We start from the raw sequence: 25444 nt of genomic DNA on the forward strand, positions 1-25444 counted from the left end.
ATTTACCATCTGCAGAAGAAGACCAACAGTTTGAGGTCCTGAAGAACATTGCTGACGATCTGGGCCGTGCTGCTGTATCGGGCAATCTGAGTCAGTCTATCGGCTTCAATGTGTCATCTCTGGGCATCATCCCTCCTCCACCCTCTTCCAGTGACCCGTCCTGGAGCGATGTAAGATGCTAATCAGATCACATGACCAAACTCACTAACATTTTAAAATGTTATGATGACGTCAAACAGCATTTGGGAATTTTAATTGAAACATATTCGACAAAGTTGATATTTAAAGGAATATTCTGTGTTCAATGCAAGTTAAACTCAATAGATTAATCATAAATCTGGGTTACAGTGAGACACTTACAATGGAAGTGAATGGAGCCAAGCCATGAACATTACAGTTTTTCTCAGTCGCTTTGGTGCATTTCTCACATCACTATTTACATTTGCACAACAGTTAAAGCAGTTCTCAAAACAATTAGTACAAACTGCAAAACCTAGTTGATAACCTGCAAAAGCATGTCACTTGCTCAAAATGGAGAGGTCATTCCTCAAAAGCAAGTATTCATGTCAATGAAAGTGTCAGTGTCATCAAGATGAAGTCCGGACACCATTGTTTATGAACAAGATAGTCAAATGGCTTTGTCATGTTTTCATTATGACAGTTTACTCTGTCAATGTTTTCCAATGCAAAAAAGTCAGATCTTGGTGACACTACCTGAAAATGCTCAAGACAGCACTATATACTATTTGCACAGCCATTTGAAAAATACAGTAAAGTTACACATTACTATATTGAATATGTATGTTTCACATTTTTACTGCATATGCTCTTTGCAATTCTAATTTGTTCACAGCAAAAGAAAAATGACACCCTTATTTGCAACAAACATAAACTCCCTTTGGGTAGAGCTGTGCACAACTGTAAACAATATTGCAGTACATATGTAAAATCTTTACTGTAACACTACTGTACACTACAATACACTAAATGTGTGATGCAGTAAAGCTGTACGTCTAAATGTAAAATGTACAGTGACAAGTTCTTGTCCCACTGCAAGCTTCATGTATGACACAATGACAGTAGTGCAGTGCAGATTGTTTAGTGCTGAATTACTGTCCATTTATACACACCTGTTCTCCCAACAAAATGTTTGAATAATTTACAGTTTTTCTCAGTCGCTTTGGTGCATTTCTCACATCACTATTTACATTTGCACAACAGTTAGTTCAACCTCCACAACATTTAGTCATTTGTGCACATCATAGTAGCAGTTTCTTATTCCTTCGAACAAATTGCAAATGCTTTTGGACATGCATCAATTGCTTTCATACAACTCTCTGCTGTTTTATAACATTATCATTTGCTTATGTCATGTCAGTCAAAATTAACTATACTTGTGAATGCTGAATAGTCATTCCATATAAAACTAATAGTCCTCATTTCATTGCTTGAGTCATTACATACAAAAATGTTGAACTAGTTGTCAAAATCTGTCAAGCAAATTTTACACATTTTTTTAAAATCTTTTTTTCCTGAAAATGTCTCCTAAATTGAACAATTTCTCTCAAGTGAATCTCAACTTTCACTGATGAGAAGGGTTGTGTGAAGCATTAGTTGCAACCAATGATAAGCCACTTCTCTACAATCACTGTCAGAGGTGAATCCCATAAACCCCCATTTTACAAGCATATACGAACCAAGCAGGACATAGTGTGTACCATTTCTACAATACTGTGACACAGAAGTGGAAGGTCAGCCTCATGGAAAAGGGGTAAGGGTGCGGGGAAGAAGGGGAAGGGGACAAAACAGGGGAAGAGGAAGAAAAGGCCAATAGGCAGATCCCTGATGAAATCAGGGCTACAATTGTGGATCATGTTGTCAATCACAGCCTCAAAATGGCTGAGGCTGGTTGAAGGATGCAGCCAAATGTTGGGAGAACCACTGTAATTCAATTATTCAAACATTTTGTCAGGAGAACAGGTGTGTATAAATGGACATGAATTCAGCACTAAACAATCTGCACTGCACTACTGTCATTGTGTCATACATGAAGTTTGCAGTGGGACAAGAACTTGTCACTGTACTTTTTACATTTAGACGTACAGCTTTACTGCATCACACATTTAGTGTATTGTAGTGTACAGTAGTGTTACAGTAAAGATTTGCCATATGTACTGCAATATTGTTTACAGTTGTGCACAGCTCTACCCAAAGGGAGTTTATGTTTGTTGCAAATAAGGGTGTAATTTTTCTTTTGCACAATGCTGTGAACAAATTAGAATTGCAAAGAGCATATGCAGTAAAAATGTGAAACATACATATTCAAAACATATTCAAACATACATATACAGTAATGTGTAACTTTACTGTATTTTTCAAATGGCTGTGCAAATAGTATATAGTGCTGTCTTGAGCATTTTCAGGTAGTGTCACCAAGATCTGACTTTTTTGCATTGGAAAACATTGACCGAGTAAACTGTCATAATGAAAACATGACAAAGCCATTTGACTATCTTGTTCATAAACAATGGTGTCAGGACTTTTCATCTTGATGACACTGACACTTTCATTGACACGAATACTTGCTTTTGAGGAATGACCTATCCATTTTGAGCAAGTGACACGCTTTTGCAGGTTATCAACTAGGTTTTGCAGTTTGTACTAATTGTTTTGAGAACTGCATTAACTGTTGTGCAAATGTGAATAGTGATGTGAGAAATGCACCAAAGCGACTGAGAAAAACTGTAATTTACAGTGGTTCTCCCAACATTTGGCTGCATCCTTCGACCAGCCTCAGACATTGTGAGGCCGTGACTGACAACATGATCCACAATTGTAGCCCTGATTTCATCAGGGATCTGCCTATGTACTTGGCCTCTTCTTCCTCTTCCCCTGCTTTGTCCCCTTCCCCTTCTTCCCCGCAACCTTACCCCTCTTCCACGAGGCTGACCTTCCATTTCTGGGTCACAGTATTGTAGAAATGGTACACACTATGTCCAGCTTGGTTCGTATATGCTTGTAAAGTGGGGGTTTATGGGATTCAGCTCTGACAGTGATTGTAGAGACGTGGCTTATCATTGGTTGCAACTAATGCTTCACACACTCCTTCTCAACAGTGAAAGTTGAGATTCACTTGAGAGAAATTGTTCAATTTAGGAGACATTTTCAGGAAAAAAAAAAAAGATTTAAAAAAATGTGTAAAATTTGCTTGACAGATTTTGACAACTAGTTCAACATTTTTGTATGTAATGACTCAAGCAATGAAATGAGGACTATTAGTTTAATATGGAATGACTATTCAGCATTCACAAGTATAGTTAATTTTGACTGACATGACATAAGCAAATGATAATGTTATAAAACAGCAGAGAGTTGTATGAAAGCAATTGATGCATGTCCAAAAGCATTTGCAATTTGTTCGAAGGAATGAGAAACTGCTACTATGATGTGCACAAATGACTAAATGTTGTGGAGGTTGAACTAACTGTTGTGCAAATGTAAATAGTGATGTGAGAAATGCACCAAAGCGACTGAGAAAAACTGTAAACTCCCTTTGGGTAGAGCTGTGCACAACTGTAAACAATACTGCAGTACATATTGGAACTGAACATACAACATGCATAGTACTCTAATCATTCATGCACATCCAGACGTTCCTCTCTGTCTGGCCACATAATTTCATCTACATCAAAGCAACCTTCCATTTCTGGGTCACAGTATTGTAGAAATGGTACACACTATGTCCTGCTCTTTGTTCATGTATGCTTGTAAAGTGGGGGTTTATGGGATTCAGCTCTGACAGTGATTGTAGAGAAGTGGCTTATCATTGGTTGCAACTAATGCTTCACACACTCCTTCTCATCAGTGGAAGTTGAGATTCACCTGAGAGAAATTGTTCAATTTAGGAGACATTTTCAGGAAAAAAAAAAAGATTTAAAAAAATGTGTAAAATTTGCTTGACAGATTTTGACAACTAGTTCAACATTTTTGTATGTAATGACTCAAGCAATGAAATGAGGACTATTAGTTTTATATGGAATGACTATTCAGCATTCACAAGTATAGTTAATTTTGACTGACATGACATAAGCAAATGATAATGTTATAAAACAGCAGAGGGTTGTATGAAAGCAATTGATGCATGTCCAAAAGCATTTGAAATTTGTTCGAAGGAACGAGAAACTGCTATTATGATGTGCACAAATGACTAAATGTTGTGGAGGTTGAACTAACTGTTGTGCAAATGTAAATAGTGATGTGAGAAATGCACCAAAGTGACTGAGAAAAACTGTAAAATACTCAACTTTTCAATCCGCTTGTTAAAGAGTTAGTTCACCAAAAGTATTAAATTCTGTCATTAATTACTCACCCTCATGTCGTTCCACACCTGTAAGATGTGTTCATAATTGGAACACAAATTAAGATATTTTTGATGAAATCTGACAGGTATATGACTCGTCCATCCATAGACAGCAATATAATCAACACTTTCAAGGTCCAGAAAGGTACTACAGACATTGTTAAAACAGTAGACGTGACTGCAGTGGATCAACCTGAATTTTATGAAGCAATGAGAATACTTTTTGTGCGCAAAAACAAAACAAAAATAACTACTTTATTCAGCAATCTAAGCAAAGGGAAGGTTTCCATGTTTACATTAAAATGCTGGCTCAGTATTGGCCAAATATTGAGTATTGAGTATTGAGCAGCACATTGTACGTGTGTGATGCTGACGCAGGAGCCGGCCAATAATGAGTCAGCGTTCTGACGTACACCCTGGAAGCACTGGACGTAAACAGCATATGAGAATAACACAGAAGAGAAGATATTGTTGAATAAAGTCATTATTTTTGTTTTGTTTTGGGTCCAAAACTCTGTTAGATGCCAAGAGCAAACAACAAATTGTGCTAATATGTTCTCAGGGTGTGCTGTAATACTACTTAAAAATCATGATCCTAATATCTTTTATAATATTAGTGTCCGGCATGGTGTGAACCCAGACACTTCGATTAAATGTGTATTCGATATTATTGGCCTTATTCACTTACATTGTTAGTGCCTCACTGTAACCTGCATTTTTGCTTTTTTAAAGAAAATGAGAGATGAAATTAATTTTTGTTGTAATCAACACTGTCACAAATGCTGTTCATTGAGATTAACTTGTATTGGATCCAGAATATTCCTTTAAATTTTTATCAGATTAAGATCCAATAATAGTTGCTGTACAGTAAAGCACACAACATGCTTTTTCTTATTTAAACTGTAACGGTTTCTCTCTCAGGTGGCCACTCAGGAGGTGACCCGTGAAGAACAGCAGGTGGAGACGGTCAAGAGTGTATCATCCCTGATGGTGGCGGTCCAGCCAGTGGCTGGATCGTCACCCGGACCCCTCAGCATTCAGCCCAGCATCATGGCTCTGGATGCAGCGGTGAGATTTCATTAAAAATATCTGATGCATTTTTCAGGTAGTTTTCAGGGGCTGATTGTACCAGCTGTGCATAAAAAGCACAGTTTTGACGTAAATTGGCATTAAGTTGCAACTTACAAAATATTTTTATATTGCACCAGTCAACTTAGTTGAAACACAAATTTACGTATGAACTAAAAATTAATGAAAGCCTCTGACCAGGTGTAATGGTTGGAATAAAATAGCAGATTGACTGAATTGTATCAATACGCTTGTTTTACCCTACAGACTTCAATCCTGTAGACATTCATGATAACTTTGATATTTACACTCACTTACATTTTAGAGAGAGAACATTATGTAAATTAGAGATGCACCGATTGCAATTTTCTTGGCTGTTTCCAATTTTCGATTTTTTTGTTAGCGTGACCTGCCAATACCGATTTTTGCAGATTCCGATTTTCTTTCTAAGTACTATAATTGACAGCATATACAAACAAAAATCTTTTCTTCATCGCAAAGTTTTATTTTCATTAAAAAAAATTCAGGTAAATTTCATAAATTATTCAGTTAAGAAATACTACAGAAATTAAAGTAATCAAATGTAAAATAAGTAGTCTTCATTGTAAAAATTAAATACAGATTAATGCTTGCAATTAAAGTTATAAAGTTATTTGTAAATATAATTTTCCAAAAAAGCAGTGCTTGTAATGAAAATTAGATACCTTCAAAGGAATTTTACAAAGATCAAGATCACATCTCAACACAAATTCAAGGCCGACAATATTTTTAAAATTTTCAAAATCAATGGTTCTCAAGCCTCCTTGTTCATACTCTTTAATCATATGGAATTTACATAAATAATGGGTTTATTTTTCCATATAAATTTAAATAAAATTGAATTCACTGATTTAACAACTTTTGTGGCAGTTTACAAAGCATGATACATATGAGTTTGAATATTCCCTCAGTTTTAGTCAAGAGAATTCTACCCAATATAGATAGGTCTCGAGATAACCAATGATTTAACGATTTCTTCATACTTTCTATTTTAGAGTTAAAATTTGAGTCTATTAACAACATTTTTGATAATCATAACCCCTAAATACTTAACCTCCTTTTCACTGGAATGCCCTCTATATCTTCAAAGTCACAATTATGGATAGCCATTAATTCAGACTTGTTTAGTTTAGGGTCAGACATGATGCCTTTGAGAAGACAGAAATTTTAGCAATAACTAATGGAAGCACCTCTTTATTTTTAAGAAATAAAAGAGTGTCATTTGCAAATTGGCTTCTAGTAAAGGTCCTACTAAGAATGTTTATGCCTATATTGTCCTCAATTTTTTTGAATAAAGACATTAATTTGACTGCAAGATTAAAGAGTAATGGTGAAATAGAGCATCCCTGTCAGATTCCTCATTTAATTTGGATTCTGGGTGATGAACCAACGTTAAGGGAAACACAACTAAAAATATTTCTAAAACATAGAAATTACTCTACAAAACATAGGACCAAAGCCAAAAATTTCTAATGATTTAAACAAAAAAGAGTGTTTGAGGGTATCAAATGCCTTGAAAAAGTCTAGAAATAAAAGTAAGCTTGTCTGAGGAATTAAATAGTTATAATCAAGCATATCAAGAACAAATCTGACTGTGAATACTTCTTCTTTTGATAAAAGCCAATTGTGTTTCACCGATAATTTCACCAATACCAATAATTCAGCTTTATCTACACATTCTTTTAATGCTCCGAAAACTATGATTCTTATTTCGGGCCAAAAATGTTTATATAGTTTTACTGTGATGCCATCAATACCTGGGGACTTTCCATATAAGCACTATTCAACTGGATAAAATGAGCTGAGGGAGAGAGAGAGAGAGAGAGAGAGAGGGAGGGGAGGCGCCCACGCGGGTGTGCATCACTTCGCCACACATGAGGAAAATCATATCCTATCCCTGGCTGATCGATCGGTGGATCTCTAATGTGAATAAATTACTTTGTTAGCAGCTGTTCAATACAAACCCAACCTAAACAGCATGCCTAATCAAAAATGTAATTTCTTGTCTTTGTTTTTTTTATTGCATTAGTATTTATTTATCGATCCAAATATAGTTTCTGAAAGTTATTTACATTATATATATATATATATATATATATATATATATATATATATATATATATATATACATACATATACCTATTATGTTATTCATATAGTAGCATTGTTATTCAAGTAGTATAATATTTTAATGAAACATCTTTTTATGTGTGGCAAAAGAAGTTTTTGTTGGTGTGCATATGATACGCACTTTTGCCCCTACCCCATACCACTAATCCTACTGTTATGTGAAGCAGAAGACCCAGAGGCGAAAGTGCAAATTAACAGGATTTATTCCACAGTCCAAATAGTTCAACAAAGGCAGACTGCTGAGCGCCGTCACACCGGAACGCTCGCAGCTGGTTAACAGGAAAAAAGGAATCAAGTAGCAGTCTCAGCCGAGGGCGTGCAGAGCCCTGTAGCTTGGTCTCAGATCTGGAGCGCCTCGGGTTGTAGATGGAGTATACAACGGCTGGTAGCTGGAAGAAACCAGGCTAGAGGAATAGAGGGCTCAGATGGAAGGATCTCAAGGTGACTACAGGGACTGGGAATATGACTAAGGTGGTCACACAAATAGAGGTTAAGGATATCAAGCTGTAAGCAGAGAGACAATGCCAATAACAGGTTTACAATCATCCGACAAGAAGCGTGAAGAACAGCAGGAAGAAATAGTCAAGAAAATCAGAGAAAAAAGTGCAACAGGTGAGAGAGCAATCAGCGTGCACGCCGATAGTAATGAGAAACAGCTGAAGCCAATATGCAATGAAGGCAGAGGGAAAAAAGAGAGAATGAGGAGAAAATCAAACCCGGCTCATGACAGTACCTCTCTCCCGAGGAGCGCCCCCTGGTGCTCCCGAGGAAGAGGACTGGCGAGAGCGAAGGAAGTCCTCGATGAGCAAGCGGTCCAGGACGTTCCGGGCTGGAATCCAACTCCTCTCCTTGGGACCGTAACCCTCCCAATTGACCAAATATTGATGACCACGCCCACGGCAGCGCACGTCCAGCAGCTTCCTAACCCTGTAAACAGGTGAACCCTCGATAAGAACAGGACAATGGGTGGGTCGGGCGGGAGTGCGAATAACCGGTTTAATGCAAGAAACGTGGAACACAGGGTGGACGCATCGCAAGTAGGGAGGTAATTTGAGTTTGACGGCTGCAGGACTAAGAACCTTAACTATGGAAAAGGGACCGATGAAGTGCGGCGCTAACTTGCGAGAAGCGCACTGCAGGGGTAAATCCCATGTGGAAAGCCACACTTTCTGACCACAAACGTATCTGGGCGCCTTAACATGACGACGTTTGGCGGTGCGACGCATGCGCTCTCTGTTCTGGCACAGAGCGGCTCTCACGGTTCTCCAGGTACGCTGGCAACGTCGTTTAAATGTTTGGACTGAGGGAACAGAGGCCTCTGTCTCTTGGCAGGAGAACAGAGGTGGCTGGTACCCGAGACAAGACTGAAAAGGTGATAGCCCTGTGGCTGACGAGGGAAACGAATTATGGGCGTACTCGACCCATGGCAATTGTTCGCTCCAAGACGAGGGATTGCGAAAGGCCAAAGTGGCCGAAGCGCCAATCTGTTGGCAAAAATCCCTCCAAAACTGAGACGCAAATTGAAGGCCCCTGTCCGAAACAATATCTGAAGGGAGGCCATGGAGACGGAAGACGTGTTCAATGAATATCTGGGCTGTCTCCTTGGCAGAGGGAGGTTTACAGAGCGAAACAATGTGGGCGGCTTTCGAAAAGCGGTCTACAATGGTCAGGATGACCGTATTATTGGCAGACGGCGGAAGCCCCGTCACGAAATCCATAGCGATATGGGACCAAGGACGGGACGGAATCGGAAGAGGCCTAAGTAGCCCTGGGGGAGGAGAACTGCTCGATTGCTTCGAACTGCAGATTGCTCCTGAGAGCAAATTGCACAAGAGGCCACGAACCGGCGCACATCACAAGCCTTAGTGGGCCACCAAAAACGCTGGCTAATGGCTGCGAGAGTTCCTCTTACCTACTACTAACTACTAATTTAGAAGAATGCCCCCAGCGGAGAACAGCAGGACAAATCGACCTGGGAACAAACAGCAAATCCCGGGGACATTGTCGAGGAACAGACACATTGGACAACGCCGCCTTAACCTGCCTCTCTATTCCCCAGGTAATGCCCCCAACCACACACCCGTCTGGTAAGATAGTCTCAGTGGTGGAGGCGCTCTCCGAGGTACCGAACTGGCAAGAGAGTGCATCAGGTTTAGTGTTCTTAACGCCGGGACGAAAAGAAATGGTAAAATTAAAGCGTCCAAAGAAGAGCGCCCAACGAGCTTGGCGAGCATTTAGTCTTTTAGCTGAACGAATATATTCAAGGTCGAAAGTCGGCAGGAGAAATAAGCGCACGGATGGACCTTTTCATCAAGCGGCAAGCGCTGAGAAAGCACAGCACCGTCAGCCACATCGGAGGCATCAACCTCGACGATGAATTGTCTCTCGGGGTCAGGTGTTATTAGTATGGGAGCTGTGGTAAACAGCTCCTTGAGTTTATCGAACCCGATATTCAGAGTGCCCTAAGGGAGTATTGAACGCTGTCTTCCATTCATTGCCCTCCTTAATACATACTAAATGGTAAGCGTTACGGAGGTCAAGCTTCGTGAAAACCTTAGCTCCCTGCAAGATCTCAAAAGCCGATGACATAAGAGGCAAGGGATAACGGTTCTTGACTGTTATGTCATTAAGCCCCCGATAATCTATGCAGGTACGCAAGGACCTGTCCTTCTTTTTCACAAAGAAGAACCCCACACCGGCGGGCGAGGAAGAAGGAAAAATAGTACGAGCAGCAAGACTCTCAGTAAGGTACTTCTCAAGAGCTTTACGCTCAGGTGCGGATAAAGAGTACAATTGGCCGCGAGGGGGGGTAGTATCGGGAAGCAGCTCTATGCTACAGTCGTACGGGCTGTGAGGAGTAAGAGAAGCGGCCCAGGAACGACTGAACACAGCTCGCAGATCGTGGTACTCCTCCGGTACTCCAGACAAATCACCAGGCTCCTCCTGAAAAACAGAAACAGAAGAAACGGCAGGAACAGCAGACATAAGACAATGAACATGAAACGACAATTTCCAGGACATAATGTTCCCCTCGGCCCAGTTAATCTGAGGGTTATACTGAACGAGCAAAGGATGACCCAAAACTACAGGGGCGATAGTAGAACGAAAAATAAAAAATGAAATAGTCTCTTGATGATTGCCAGAGATGGTGAGACTCACCGGAACGGTTACATGACGAATTCTTGACAAATTGCTCCCATCTAGAATAAACACAGGGGTAGGATTCTCTAGCTCACGCAACGGAATGTCTCTCCCTAAGGCCCACGCCTCGTCCATGAAGTTTCCCTCCGAACTTGAATCAATGAAGGCTAGGCAAGAAGCGACAGAGCCAGACCAGCGAAGGGTGACAGGAAAAGTGGTGTGGGTCTTTCCAGAAGGGGGATGCGAAGTAGCGCTTGACAGTAATCCCTGGTCTACTGGCGAGCGCTTCCTTTTAACGGGCAGACGGCAACCAGATGGCCAGATTGGCCGCAGTGGATGGAACAGGTGGCGCCACACGGGCACGGCTTATCCAGTCTGATTGCCAATTCCACCAGCTGATCTAAAGCAGTGGAGACTTCACGTGCATAAATATCGTCTTTGATATCGGAAATTCTAACCTTCCAGAATACGTGCTGTCAGAGCTGGTTCGTTCCACTCACATGTCGCAGAGAGAGTGCAAAATTCGATGCCGTAGTCAGGAACCGAACGTTTCCCCTGGCGCAGCACCGCAAGCAGACTGGAAGCCTCACGTCTAAAGACGGATCGATCAAACACCTTGGACATCTCTTCCTTAAAGGTGGTGAAAGTCTGGCAACAGGCAGACTCCACTTCCCAGACAGCTGTAGCCCAGTCACGTGCCCTTCCAGTCAACAGAGAAATTACAAAAGCAATCCTGGCATGGTCAGCTGCGTACATAGAGGGCTGAAGGGAAAAGACAACTTCACACTGAGTCAAAAAGGCTTTGCATTCGTTTGGCTCACCCGAATAACGTGATGGGTTGTTGATTCTTGGTTCGGTGGAAGCGCTGGGAGACGGAGGATCAGACTGCTCGTGGCGGAGAAACTGGAAACGTGATTCAAGTCCGTCACCTGAACCGCGTGATTCTCCACAGCGTGTCTGGCAGCAGTAAGCTCCTCCTCATGTCTGCCGAGCATGGCACCCTGCATCTCGATAGTAGAATGGATAGGTCCTTCCTTCGCTGGGTCCATGTCTGGTCGGATGATTCTGTTATGTGAAGCAGAGGGAAAAAACAGAGAATGAGGAGAAAATCAAACCCGGCTCATGACACCTACCCATTGCAAATCATATGCATGCAAAAAGTAATTTCAGCATATTCACCCCCTGCAGCTGCCTTTAAAGGGGTGTTGGCCCCCAACCATTGTGCTTCCTCCGGAGCCACAGCCAGTAGCTCGCTTTCTCTGCCTCCTCTTCCAACTCCTTTTATGGTTTTCCGCAGGTTTGACCCCACAACTCCAACACCCTGGAGCAGCTGGACTGCTGTTCTGCCCACAAAGCCTCTACAACCAACCTCCACTGGGTAGACCCTGGCTCTCCATTGCTTGGGAGCTTGGAGTACTTGAGATGCTTCCTTTCATGGGCTGCTGTCATGCCCTCTTCCCAGGGGATGGTAAGTTCAGTGAGGAGAACCCTTTTCTCCACCGTGGACCACAAGATGATATCTGGCTGGAGGGTAGTTGTCACGATCTCTCTTGGAAAGACCAGCTTCTTCCTGAGGTCTGGTGACATCTGCCACTCTTTGCCTAGTGTGAGCATGGTATTCCTTTTCTGAGTCGAAGGTTGGAGCATGCTGCCAGACTAGACAAACTCTGCCTGGAAAGACTTAACTGCTGCTGATGTGCGATTTGCTGCTACCCTACATCTCTCTAGGACCTCCGCCAGCTTATTCAGGACTTGATCATGACATCACCTGAAGTGTCCCTGGGTCAGCACCACTTTGCACCCTGATAAGATGTGCTGGATGCTTGCCTTGATGTTACCACACAAGGGACAGCCTACCTCATCTCCAAACCACTGGGTGAGGTTACGGGGGCATGGAAGGGTGTCATATGTCGCCCTCAACAGGAAGCTGAGCCCGGATTGTGGCGTCCTCCAGATATCTGCCCAGGTTATGCGCCCGTTCACAGTCATGTCCCATCGCGTCCAGGCTCTTTGACTGCCTTGGGATATCACCTTTATGTGGAAGCACTCATGCTCCAGCCTGGTAACTTCATCCACCACCAGTCTTCTGCTGTCTCTTGGTGGCTTTAGACCAGAGCTGCTGTGGTGCTCCCCAGCCTAGGCCAGCCCCGACTGGTCTGGACTAACCCCATCACTTCTCGATGTTGAAGACTAGAGATAGCATGCTCTACCCCAGCTTGCGCCTTCCATTTGCGGCCTGTTCGGATGGGGACTTTTGCACTCCTTATAAGCGGGTCCGCTGAGTCCTTTAGCTCCAGTACAAGGCTTGCCTTCTCTTGTTTGTACCCCAGGCTGATGGATTTGATAGGGAGCTCCAGCATGTTCCGGCCAAAGAGACCTGCATCTGAAAAGCAGCGGGGCAAGCCCAACCACTTTCGAATGTAGTTGTTGACAAGGGTGTCCATCCTGCTAACCTCTTGTTATAGGAATTTCACAAACCTTTAGAGGAGCACAACCAATGCACAACCTAGGTAAAGATGATAATTCCGCAAATAACTGCTATTGCAGGTTTCAAACAGAGATGGCGGCAAAGAGGCAAAATTTGCGTACTGCAGCTTTAAAGTCCCCTTGAAATCAAAATTGAAGTTTTTTTAGCTTTCAGTATGAATATGGGTAACACTTTAGAATAATGGTCCATCATTAATAAGTAACTATGCAGGAAGTAATGCAGGACAAATCAGTAGTACTGCTTTAACACTTCAGCTACTACTATTAAATAATAGAAACAAGCTTAACTAATCAGTAAGTAATATCAAATTTAGGACTAAGATAGTTCCTTATTAGCTAATCAGTAATTACAGAATGAGATTGGCATCATTAAGAACTAATAGGTAACTATGACAAATTATAAATATTACCAATTCATTAATTACATTACATTAACCCTCTGGAGTCTGAGGCTGATTTGGGGCCTGGAGAAGTTTTGACATGTCCTGACATTTGTGCTTTTTTCAGTTGTTCATAAACATATTAATGACACAAGTGTCATTACACTGTATTCAGCACAAACTAGGCTACCATAATATGTGAGGAACATGTGTGTACATGTTTGTGTTTTTGAAGGAATAACGTTTATGCGTGGTTACTGAAAAAACAAAAAACTTAAGTCACTGATATAAGGCCAATAAAAGTATATTAAATCTGTGTTCGCAAGACTTTTGGGTATTGAAGGTTGTAGACTAGAGTTTTTGCTTCAAAATTATGTAAAAATTATGCTGACTACTCTTTCATTTATAACAATATACTGATTTAGTTTTTGTAAGACACTTTTTGCCAAGAAACACGGTATGCGAGGAGGCGTGAATCTCCATGAATAATGGCTCATTCTCACCTGTGAAGACAAAAGAATTGAATAGTAATGACCTGAAAAGACTTGCATATTAATGAGGCATTTCAGTCAGGTAGGCTGTGAAAAAAAACTTCTGTGATGTCTCAAGCTCATCATGGTATATGAAACATACAGAAAAATGTTATTACAATATAAAATAATGGTTTTATATTATACTTTAAAATATAATGTATTTCTGTGATGCAAAGAGTCTGAATATAGGCTTTTAGTTTAAAAGCATGCACATTTGGAGAAATATAGGATTCTCATATGTTTATGTCAATTTTCTATACAGAGGAGTTATTTTTTATTTAATATTCATTGTTATCTCTATGAGCGCTGGTGTTTGCAATTCATACTGCAGCCGGAGGGTGCTCTGTGCATTTTAGTCCACAAATTCACCTAAGAAGAAGACGATATTCCATGAATGGTGTTTACCAATTCATACTACAGCCGGAGGGCGCTAAAGAAACAAAAACTCACTTAAAACTTATCAATAGAAGAAAACAAACAGGAATTTACTGAATGTCTTCCAGAGATCGCTAACCATGGCTTTTTCATCCAGATAAACAATTTTCAAGGCAATAAATACACGATTGAGATGATGAATGCATGTGTTGTCTCTGAATTTGCCTGTGAATAGCGCTGGCTCCGTGGGTGTGGCCGCATTAGTGGGTAATGAGCTGAATCACGGACTTCTGACATGGCTCTCTTTTCATACAGATTACATAAACACAGAATGTTTGTTTTCGATTTGACTTGCACGATTTAAAACCTGACATTTCAACGTTTTGTTAGACATAAGTATGAATTTTTTGTGATTAGTATTCACTAAGTTACACTTCATTTTCTGAGAACTATCAGATTGGACTTCGTTCAGAGGGAGATGAGAGATAACGCATCATGTTAGTTTTCTTTATTTTACAAAAAGCACAACATTTTGTTTTTACTCTGAGTGTATACAAATAAAAGGAGATATTCTATAGTTTCAATTGATGTATTACTTATGTCTCTATGACAAAAAATGACAGAGTATTTTAAGTCTGTTTTGCTGCAATGTGAAAAAAACCCTGCAAAACGCGCCGGCGCGTTTTTAGACCTCAGAGTGTTAAAGTGTCTGAGATGTGAGCAATTATTTTTTTTACTCTCAAAGTGGTCATGAAATGCACCATTAATCACTCAACTGTTACCTAGTCACTATGCAAGAACTACTAGCGATCTGGACCATTATTTTAAAGTGAAAAACACCTTTTTCACTTTTAAAATAACTTACACAAACAATATTGTTATTTTTTTTTAAATTTTAACATAGGCTAACTTACACAAACTATATGATTCCTGTCAACCCATTTTGTGACACAGGGTTTGAAAACGTGATATAAAGAATACATATAAACTTCAATGTTTTATATAAACTATAGACATATAAACTTCGATGACGATGTTTTCTGAAACTTAAGCGTGCAAGTCGCATGCTTCACATTATGAAGGGAACTTGTGATGGAGACTTCAGAGAGAACTGTTTGTGTTGTTGGACATCGTTTTATTAAAATGCTGTGAGGAGACATAGAACAACTGATGAAATACAGATGATTAAATGCGTATATGCCCATACACTCGCAGCCTCTATATGAACTGCGCACAAAATGACTATGAGTTTAAACATCTGAGTTCTTTGTCGAGGGCTGTGTATGTCAGACTTTGTTGGGCCTAATGCATAATGCCATTGTGTTTTACGCACAAATAGTCACTACACCATGAGTATGCCAATAAATTGTTTCCATCACCTTAACACACATTTGAACTAATGCAAAACTGAATTTCTTTGATAATTCTGACATTATTACGGCTTTTATATTATGTATGGAAGAATAGGAATGCAGGATTTGTTGTGACACCTTATAAACCGAAAGAATAAGGAATAGCAAATATCAGTTTAATTAAAACATAAAAATGTAAATATAAATGAATAAATCATTTTAAAATGGACAAATGAGTAGACATTTAAAATTGTTGTGCAATACTTGTTTTATGTTAAATGTTTGATTATTCATGTTAAATGTAAAAATGTTAAATAAAATAGAACAATGAAATTAATAAATAGCCTAGTAGGCCTATAAAAAATAAATAGACATATGAGACTGTTTATTCACATGTTTAAAACAGTTTAAAGGGTTAGTTCACCCAAAAATGAAAATTCTGTCATTTATTACTTACCCTCATGCCGTTCCACACCCGTAAGACCTTCTTTAATCTTCGGAACACAAATTAAGATATTTTAGTTGAAATCCGATGGCTCTGTGAGGCCTTCATAGGGAGAAATGACATTTCCTCTCTCAAGATACATAAAGGTACTAAATCAGTTCATGTGAGTAAAGTGGCTCAATATTAATATTATAAAGTGACGAGAATATTTTTGGTGCGCCAAAAAAAAAACAAAATAGCGACTTATAAAGTGATGGCTGATTTCAAAACACTGCTTCAGGAAGCATTGGAGCACAATGAATCAGTGTATTGAATCTGCTGTTCGGAGCGCCAAAGTCATGTGATTTCAGCCATTGGCAGTTTGACACGCGATCTGAATCATGATTCGATACACTGATTCATTATGCTCCGAAGCTTCCTGAAGCAGTGTTTTGAAATCGGTCATCACACATAACGACTCTCTCCCATGCCATTCAAAGTAGATATAAGATGGGTTGTCATTGGACAGTAAAAGCGACCATCGACAATACGGTCATTTAAGCGGTAATGTTTGCACGTAGGTTTTATTACGCTTTTAGGAGAGTATTGTAAGAAGCTGCTTACATTAATCTTACTTTCGGGAAAAAATAAATAAATAAATAAACACAATCATAATTTTTCAAGAAAAATCATGTTATAATTATAAGCCTGAATACATTGGTATCAGCTATCAGCCGTCGTTGTGTTGTCCATCCAGACCAACACGTGCGAAACCTCCTCAGGACTAGTAGCATGGCCAACAACTCAAGGCAATTAATGTGCCAGGTCAGTTGAGGCCCTGTCCAGGGTCCCGAGGCTGCATGCCCGTTTCATACATCACCCCAGCCAGTCTCTGAGGCATCTGTTGAACACTCTAGGTCCTAGGTCCTAGGTTCTAGGTCCTTCAAAGCTCGACCTTCAAAAGTGTACTGTAGAAAAAGGTCAGTGGAGGGATTGAAACATGAAACTATGCGTCTTTCAGGTCTAGCGCCATGAACCAATCTTGGTGTTGAACACATGAAAGGAAGTGTTTCTGTGTGAGCATCTTGAACGGGAGCCTGTACAGGGTCCGATTCAGAACTCGTAGATCTAAGATTGGTCTCAACCCACCTCTGGGAAACGCTATCCACGCGTCCAGACTCCGTACTAGTGGCACCAACGGAATGATGTCCAGTGTAGCCGAGCTGGGTAGTTTGCGGTGGGGGGGAGCAGGGGAAGCCATGCCGAGAGGCTCTGCGTGCCACGAGTAATGAGGGACTGACCCAATGGCAGCTATTTCATTACCCTCAGATCGCCGTCAGCCACCGAGGCCTTGTACCCGGAGGTACAAGGACCAGCATGACCAGCTGCTGAGGATAAGACTATATGCTTTTTGTAAAAGTATGAGTATTTGCGACCACAACACGAACGCGTTTCAGTGTGAGCATGGCCCAAGCACTAAAGACAGCGATCGTGCCCGTCTGAGGGAGAGAATTCGCCTGCATACAGAAGGACACAGCCAGAACAGTATCTTTTAAAAGATACAATCCGCCGTGTAGCTCTTTTACAGGAATTTGCTCTTTAATAAGGAAATTTGCCTCTTTCAGAATGCTGCTGATGCACCCATTCAAGGGAACTCCTGCACGAAGAACAAAGCTGAAGTGTGTGTGCACGTCAGCTGCCTTAAATACCTGTATGTAAGGGTCATGGCCTTGGCATGCAAATTCCACCTGCCAATTCCATTGGCCTTTTCTCAATACATCAGAGGTGTTTGGGGCTCTCAAGGGCAACCAATAGTTGGTATTTCGACTAACTATTCGACTAACTGACGATTTGATCCAGATCAAAACCAAGATTGGATTTTATTACCTAATCCGATTTCAGAATATTTTTTAATTTTATTTTGAACAACACATTTTCAAGTAATCTGATCAGATTTTGCTCATTGGATTGGATCAAATATCCAATATTAACCGAAACGATAACCAAAATCTGATCAGATTACTTTTGAACAACTGACAATGATATAGACCAAAAATTCAAAGATGAATGGACAAAAAAGTAACACTATGCCTTTATTCTTTCTGTGTAAAACTTATGTGTGTCATTTGTTCAGAGATTGTAGTGCTCTTAAATGTAATTAAAATATTATTAGACCTTTTAAAATGCTCTTCCTCATTTTTTCTTCATCATTTGATTTCTTCATAGTTGTTAGTAGTCTCTAATAAGATTTTTGTGAGTTTATTGGCATGAGTTTATATGTTTAAAATACACCAAGTGCTCCCAACTCTGTTGTTTTTCTTTTTCCGCTTATACTTTACTTTAATATTCATTTGTTTGTATAATGAGTGTGGTGTAAGTCTTTTGTTTAATTGGTTGTTGTCTGCCCTCTCCCTCCCTCTACACTCCCACAGCTTTACATGCACATATCTTGAGTCTTTTTCAAATCTGAGGTGTGAAAGATTTGAAAAGATTTGTGTATCTGTTTCCAGGGTGACTGCGTGTCCGTGGGTGTGACGACTCTAACCATCTCAGCTGTGCTCAAAGATGCTAATGGGACTCAAACAGAGGGGCTTTACGGAAACACCACCATCCCTTTCAGTGGCTGCTGGGCCAATTACACTGACTTAGCCATCTTTACAAGTGGTTAGTTATCACCATAATTTTTTTTTGGTCACTGGCACTTGTTATTTCTAGCATTTATGCTAATTTTTCTCTCTGTACCTCTTCTACAGGTGATAACTTGAAGTTGGCCTTTACTCTGAATGAATGGAAGGCTGAATCCAGATCTTTTACGCTCAGATTACCTACAACACCCTCTTCTGTGGTCGTCACTACGGACGATGACTTTCCCAGCATCTTTGACTCCAGTCCAGCTGTCTCATCACCACTTGTGTATCTGCTCATGCTGTTGAGTGGTCTACTCCTCCTGCTCAGGGGACTCTAGGAGCAATTAACACCAATGAAGTCCACTCTTATGCATATAATATATATTACATTGTCTTCTAATGATTTGCCTTTGTCTATATACTTCTGTTGTTTTCCCATATGATCATGATCTAAGCTGCAACTATTAATTCTGAGACTGTAGAACAACAAAAACAATTGTTACTTTTAACAAAAGTTTGTTTTATTTAAATCTATTCCTTTTACTTTACTTTGGAATATTATATATTTATATGCTCAATAAAATCAAGTTCTAGCATACTTTTGTTGTCTTTTTTTCTGAAGTAAATTCTTTAACAAATAGATGGCAAACATTTCCATTAAAGTTAGCATGAAATCAAAGATCTTTTCTTCTTTATTGTGTCATATATCCGTGTGAAACGAATGTTGGGCAGGACTTGATTTTGTCCATCGGGAATCAATTGGATTGTTGTGGTTTGTTATTATTGTGATCTCATGCGAGTGTCCCGCCCTCGATCCAGACAACAGGTCATCAGAGAAGAGAACAGATGTCATTGTAAGAGGTAGGGGAGGTTATTTTGATTAAATATTATGAGGAACATGAATTAAAAAAAAAAAAAAGTGTATGATAAATCATTTAGACTATTATAAATACTGCAATGAAAAATAGAATTGTCAAAGATCCCATGGTGACTTTAAATGTTTGAAAATTGTACAAATGTATCAAAGAAAAATTCAGTCCTAAAAACAAAATACACATTTAATTCCTACCACAATTGAATCAGCTTTTCAGGTGGAAATGACATGAAGCTTTTTGTTTGTTTGTTTTTTAATAAAATAGCCAAATCATTTTAATCAAATTTCATCATATTTTATGCATCCATACACAAATAATATATTTTTCAAAAATTATGCAAAAAATATTAAAGTGATAATTATCTTGATATTCTTCGTTTTATTTATACATCACATCTTCTGTTAATCATTGTAACATTTTAAACATATTATTACAACTGGAGGATGACAACTGCTTCCAAAATCGTTTGTTTGTCTGACTGAATGCATGCTTTTCATGCTTTTTCATTTTCACATTGCACCACTAGAGGGAGGTAAAGTCCACGGTGCTCAAACCTCACACGGACACCTGCAGAACTGAGGAAAAGCCACAATGTCACAATGAAAAAAAAAAAAAAAGAAAAAGAAAAAAAAAAGAAATGCATTAGTAACAAAGTTAAGTATCACACATCACATATTTTTTTTAAATCAAATAAAAAGCACATAGGCCTATTACAAATGACTGTAAATCAACACTACACACATTCTGTTTCTACCACTCAAGCCATACAGTAGCATGACCTTATAATTCAAAATTAAGACTACTCAAGTAACAGGCTATTTTTAGACATATATTACTTAATAATATACTTAATATTAAAACAACAAAACAGCACTTACCTGAAGCTATACAGTTTGTTTGGGCAACGGCTGTTGTAAAGCGAGAGAGCAGAGAGGGAAATAACTGAAATAATCGAAATAACTACATTTAAATAGCTGCCAATCATATGATTAGTAATCCACCAATAGGAATTCAAGGAAAGATGCAAAACGACTAATAGTGTTATTGAATAGGCTGAGATGTGGTCTGCCAGAAACCTGCCGCACATGACTTCAGCAGATTACATGAGTTATTCCAAGTATAAACCAAATATTAACCAAATATGGTTTGATTGTCAGCAGTGGTTCTTGAGGCAAAGCTGTTCAGATTGAAGAGTTCTATCATATTGATATAAATATTGTGTGTATGTGTGAAAAAAAATTTGCAGAATATACAATTCATTGGTTCACATTGTGTTGGGGGCAACGCATTATAAGTAACTTGAGTCACTTAATCAGATTACTTTTTTCAAGTATCTATTAAAGTAATGCATTACTTTTTCAACTTACAACAAAATATCTAAGTTACATTTTCAAATAAGTAACGCAAGTTAGACCTAGTTCAGAGGTGTGTGTGCGCTGTGTAAACATGATAGTGATTGTAGTTGTAGACTAAATGTGAACATGCATTTACTCATTTCACTTACACAAAAACAGTCAGTATTCCCCAAAATGAATAAAAACAGTGAAATGCAATCTCAGAATTTTACACAAATCTGTACTTCAATATTAAATTGCACAAATATACTTTATGTATTTAATCTCACTTTATTATTAACCAATGTCTTTGCTGCTGACTTTCAATGATCTGATTCAACCATACTAATAAGCAAAAATTACTTTAGATTAAATTTAGAAATACAAAAATACAAAAATTTAGAAAAATGTTGAACTTCCTTCTCTTGTATCCTATTCTTCTTTAATCCAGAATGGCAACACAGCTGAAAGGTTTGTTTGAGCTGTGCCCTCTATTACAGTATACAGGTGTAAATATGCATTTCCTTTCAGCTTGAGGCTTATTCATTTCACTTTTGGTGTGAAAGGGTCTTTACATTTCCCAAAAATATAACCAAAAATATAACAAGCAAGCCCAGCCCAGGTGAGAAAAAGTAACACAAAAGTAACGTAACATTACTTTCCATAAAAAAAGCAATGCAATATTATTTTTTTAGGGAGTAACGCAATATTGTAATGCATTACTTTTAAAAGTAACTTTCCCCAGCACTGCTTACAAATAATCAGATTAAAAGAATGCAAATTTGGCGTGCTGTCCAAGGAGAGGGCTCCGAGCTCAGTATTTGGCCCGAACCCAGAGTACTCCCACAAAAGAAGCAAAACAGCAATGTGAGACAACAGCCAGGAATGTACTGACAACCCCCCAAAATTTGAGTGCAGGGCTGATGATGCGGTGTTCACGGGGAGGGGTTAGTCGCTTAACCGGAAGGGCTCTCGCATTGTTGGACGAGGGAAATCACTGCTGCGGTGGTGAAGAAAAGGTTAAAGTATAAACTGAGCTCCTGTGGGAGCAGAGATTTCATACTGCTGTGGCAGTAGATACAATTTTGCCAGAGAACTGAGCTCCTGTGGGAGTGGGGTGAATAACACTGCGTGGCTGTAAAGAAAGATTAGGCAGAGAAACTGAGCTCCTGCGGGAGCAGATGGGACATCACTGCTGCAGCAGTGGAGAAAATAGCCAGAGAAGCTGAGCTCCTGCGGGAGCAGAGGGAACATCACAGCTGTGGCAGTGGAGAAATTAGCCAGAGAAGCTGAGCTCCTGCGGGAGCAGAGGGAATATTGCTGCTGTGGCTGTGGAGAAAAAGTTAAACAGACAAAAGGAGCTCCTGCGGGAGCAGAGGGAACATCACTGCTGTGGCAGTGGAGAAAATTAGCCAGAGAAGCTGAGCTCCTGCGGAAGCAGGGATAAAACACTGCTGCTTCAGTGGAGAAAAAATTAGCTACAAGGAAGCAGTGCCTTAGTTTTAGAACGGCAAATCACTTGTAAAGAAAAACTGTTTGAAAAATGTGTATTCCCCTATCAAATTGAGTATTACGATTCGAATCGAGAGCTTGGTGCTCGATGGGCCTTATAGTCCATTTCTCTATGGCAGGAATGATTCAGTGGGAGGAAGGCCTACTCCTAGTGGGAAGAGGGGGGCAATGCCCAAGATGATAGCTTGGTGCTCACATGGCCTTATAGTCCATTTCTCTATGGCAGGAAAAATTATTAATCATGTCACCTTTGCTATGCACTTATTCTATAAACCAGGGGTGGCAAACTCTGGTCCTGGAGACCGGAAAGTTTAGCTCCAACCCTGATAAAAACTCACCTGCCTGTAGCTTTCTAGCAATCATTCAGACCTTGATAGCTTGTTCAAGTGTGTTTGATAAGGGTTGGAGCTGAATTCTGCAGGACTGTGGCTCTTCAGGACCAAAGTTAGCCACCACTGCTATAAACTGTTGTACTGTTTTGGTCTGGGGGATTCTCTTTGAAACTGGTCCGAGATCCTCCCTGCCGTGATTAAAGCATATTCAAAGCAAAGGCATTGTCTGGAGTCTGTCTGGTTACTGCTGTGCAGCAGGTTAGTGGAACACTAGAGACCTAATGCTGCATTCCAGGCAGATTAGATTTTGAATTTTTCCCACCTCCTTCTAGGAAATAATGTCTGGAATGCAACTCAGAGTCGGACAGAAGGAGAAGGAGACCCAGGTAACATCTCAGTGACGAGCATCGCAGGTGGAGCCAGAGAATTCGAGGACAAGGGCGACGCTGGTGAGATCAAGGACAGAGGCGACCAAGAAGGGAGAAGGAGCCTGCTACAGCCGTAGGGGAGAAGGGACAGAGCACAGCAGACAGCCCGGATGTCTGTGGCATAGGCAGAGTGATGATAGACCAAGGGGGAGAATGGTGAGGCGAGGGATCCCGGTGAAGTCACTTAAATGAGGGTTCCTGGAGGAGCCAAAGGTGGGAGGAGCCAGGGTGGAGCCGACAGTTCAACGCGCCAAGAGATGGAACGAGGGCATCCGAGGCCGGAGGCTCGATGTCCTGGCAGCATCTCCAGGTACGTAGCAGGACTGCAAACTTCAAGCAGCGGCTGGGCTGGAGGACTGGCTGAGTTCTGGGATGATGACAGTAGGGTAACTTCCACACACGTCAAAGAAATGAGCACATCCCAATTCATTTTGTGTTTTTAAACAGCGATGAATGTTTGAATACCGGGTGGGCGTCGTCAGCTCCTGACTGAAGTTTATCAGCCAGTCCTCGGTTCCTGTTCCCTCATCCATGGTCTCATGTCACAGGCTCACACCACTGGTCAGACTTGCTCGGGTAGTAGCTCTCAATCTGCGGGGGGCCCACACAAGTTCTTAGCAGTCGATGGAGATGATTCGGGCTCTGGGTCTGGCTGTGTCCTGAACCGGAATACGACACTCTCCAGACACCGGATGATGGCCTCCCTCCAGTCAAGTCCTGTGGTGTCTGGGGGGGTCTTTGGGGTGGTGATAATCAGTCCTGATGCAGAACAACGACTTCTGGGTCTTGTCATCATAGATGACAGAATTGTTCAGTGAAAACAAAAACAAGTAAATTCCGTTTTGGGCAAATGGCGTAAATCATGCCATATAATCCATTTCTGGTCCGGTGTCACGTGTGGTTGCAGTAAGGCAGACAAAGAAGACGAATGTATTTCCAACACTAAGATTTAATGATAACAATCCAAATGAAAGGTGAACAGGCAGCAACACACACACACTTAACATAGATGTTACCGAACACTGAACAGGAAACAAACTTCAATACAGATTAAATAAAAAATGAACAGCTGTGGTGATTAGTGTCCATAGTGACTAATAAGTGGCAAGGAAACAGAAGTGATGAATGAAAACAAACTAGTTTAGTAACTAAACATTACATAATGGTGCCATGGTTATCATTAAACATATTATAAAATGTTTTTAGAGAACGTTATCCTACCTTTTAGGAGAACATTTTGGGAACAAAAATAAAACTTCCCACAGAAAACTTTTTGAGAATGTTAGGGAAGACAATTTTCCAACAATGTTATCGCTAAAGATTTATAAAATGTTGTTGGAGAATGTTGTCCTACATTTTACGAGAACATTCTGGGAACAAAAATAAAACTTCCTGCAGAAAACTATATAAGAATGTTAGTGGGTAATGTTTTAACAATGTTATTACTAAACATTTTTAGAATGTTTTGGAGAATGTTGTGCTACCTTTTAGGAGAAAATTTTGGGAAAAAAAAAACAAAAAAAAAAACTTCCCACTGAAAACATTACTAGAACTTGGCATGGTAATTTTATAACAAAAAAAAAAAAAAGAAAAAAAAGATTTTTTAGTTTATTTTTATTGGTACACTTGTGTACACTTAGCTGAATAACATAAAATTAAATGTTTTACACCAATAATCAGACTTTTGCAGTTTTTTGCAATGCATTTTATTTTGTGACTCATACTGGATTGGATTCACATTTGGTGAAATATTTATTAACTCAACAGGTACAAAATAAGAATATATCCTGCTGTCTGTGTGTGTTAATGCTGGATAAGAGTGATATTGGCAAAAACAATGACAATTGCCATAATTGTAATCCATTTTAACGCTGATATTTAGTGTCTATGACAATCTGTGTTAGCTACATGACAAAAAAAAAAAAAAAGTGAATCTCCTCTTGCCACCCTCCTCTTGCAGGTAGTATAAAAAGAGTGAGTTCTTCGCAACAAATAAGCCACTGATGTTTGGGTTTCCCAAGAGTGCTTTACAGGTATGTGAGTCTTA

The 25444-nt window shown here is 39.9% G+C and overlaps 1 protein-coding gene, 1 long non-coding RNA gene and 1 pseudogene across 3 annotated transcripts in view; 2 read left to right on the forward strand and 1 right to left on the reverse strand.

Moving 5' to 3' along the window:
• pkhd1l1.1 (PKHD1 like 1, tandem duplicate 1) overlaps positions 1–19514 on the forward strand; it is a 74750-nt gene extending 55236 nt beyond the window's left edge. For both annotated transcript variants that reach the window (XM_048202418.1, XM_048202419.1), the window contains 4 exons: positions 16–170; positions 5282–5428; positions 18800–18953; positions 19043–19514. In XM_048202418.1, coding sequence (XP_048058375.1) covers positions 16–170; positions 5282–5428; positions 18800–18953; positions 19043–19254 — 668 coding nt within the window. In that variant the 3' untranslated portion in view covers positions 19255–19514. The remainder of the gene's footprint in view (positions 1–15; positions 171–5281; positions 5429–18799; positions 18954–19042) is intronic.
• Positions 19515–20256: 742 nt separating this feature from the next.
• Positions 20257–21499, reverse strand: LOC125275460. Its single transcript, XR_007186455.1, has 2 exons — positions 20670–21499; positions 20257–20366 (listed from the first exon to the last, which is right to left on the reverse strand). It is a non-coding gene; the product is annotated as an uncharacterized LOC125275460 (long non-coding RNA).
• Positions 21500–25385: 3886 nt separating this feature from the next.
• LOC125275457 overlaps positions 25386–25444 on the forward strand; it is a 59282-nt pseudogene continuing 59223 nt past the window's right edge.

Source organism: Megalobrama amblycephala, linkage group LG9 (genome assembly GCF_018812025.1).
Source record: "Megalobrama amblycephala isolate DHTTF-2021 linkage group LG9, ASM1881202v1, whole genome shotgun sequence".
Taxonomy (NCBI): domain Eukaryota; kingdom Metazoa; phylum Chordata; class Actinopteri; order Cypriniformes; family Xenocyprididae; genus Megalobrama; species Megalobrama amblycephala.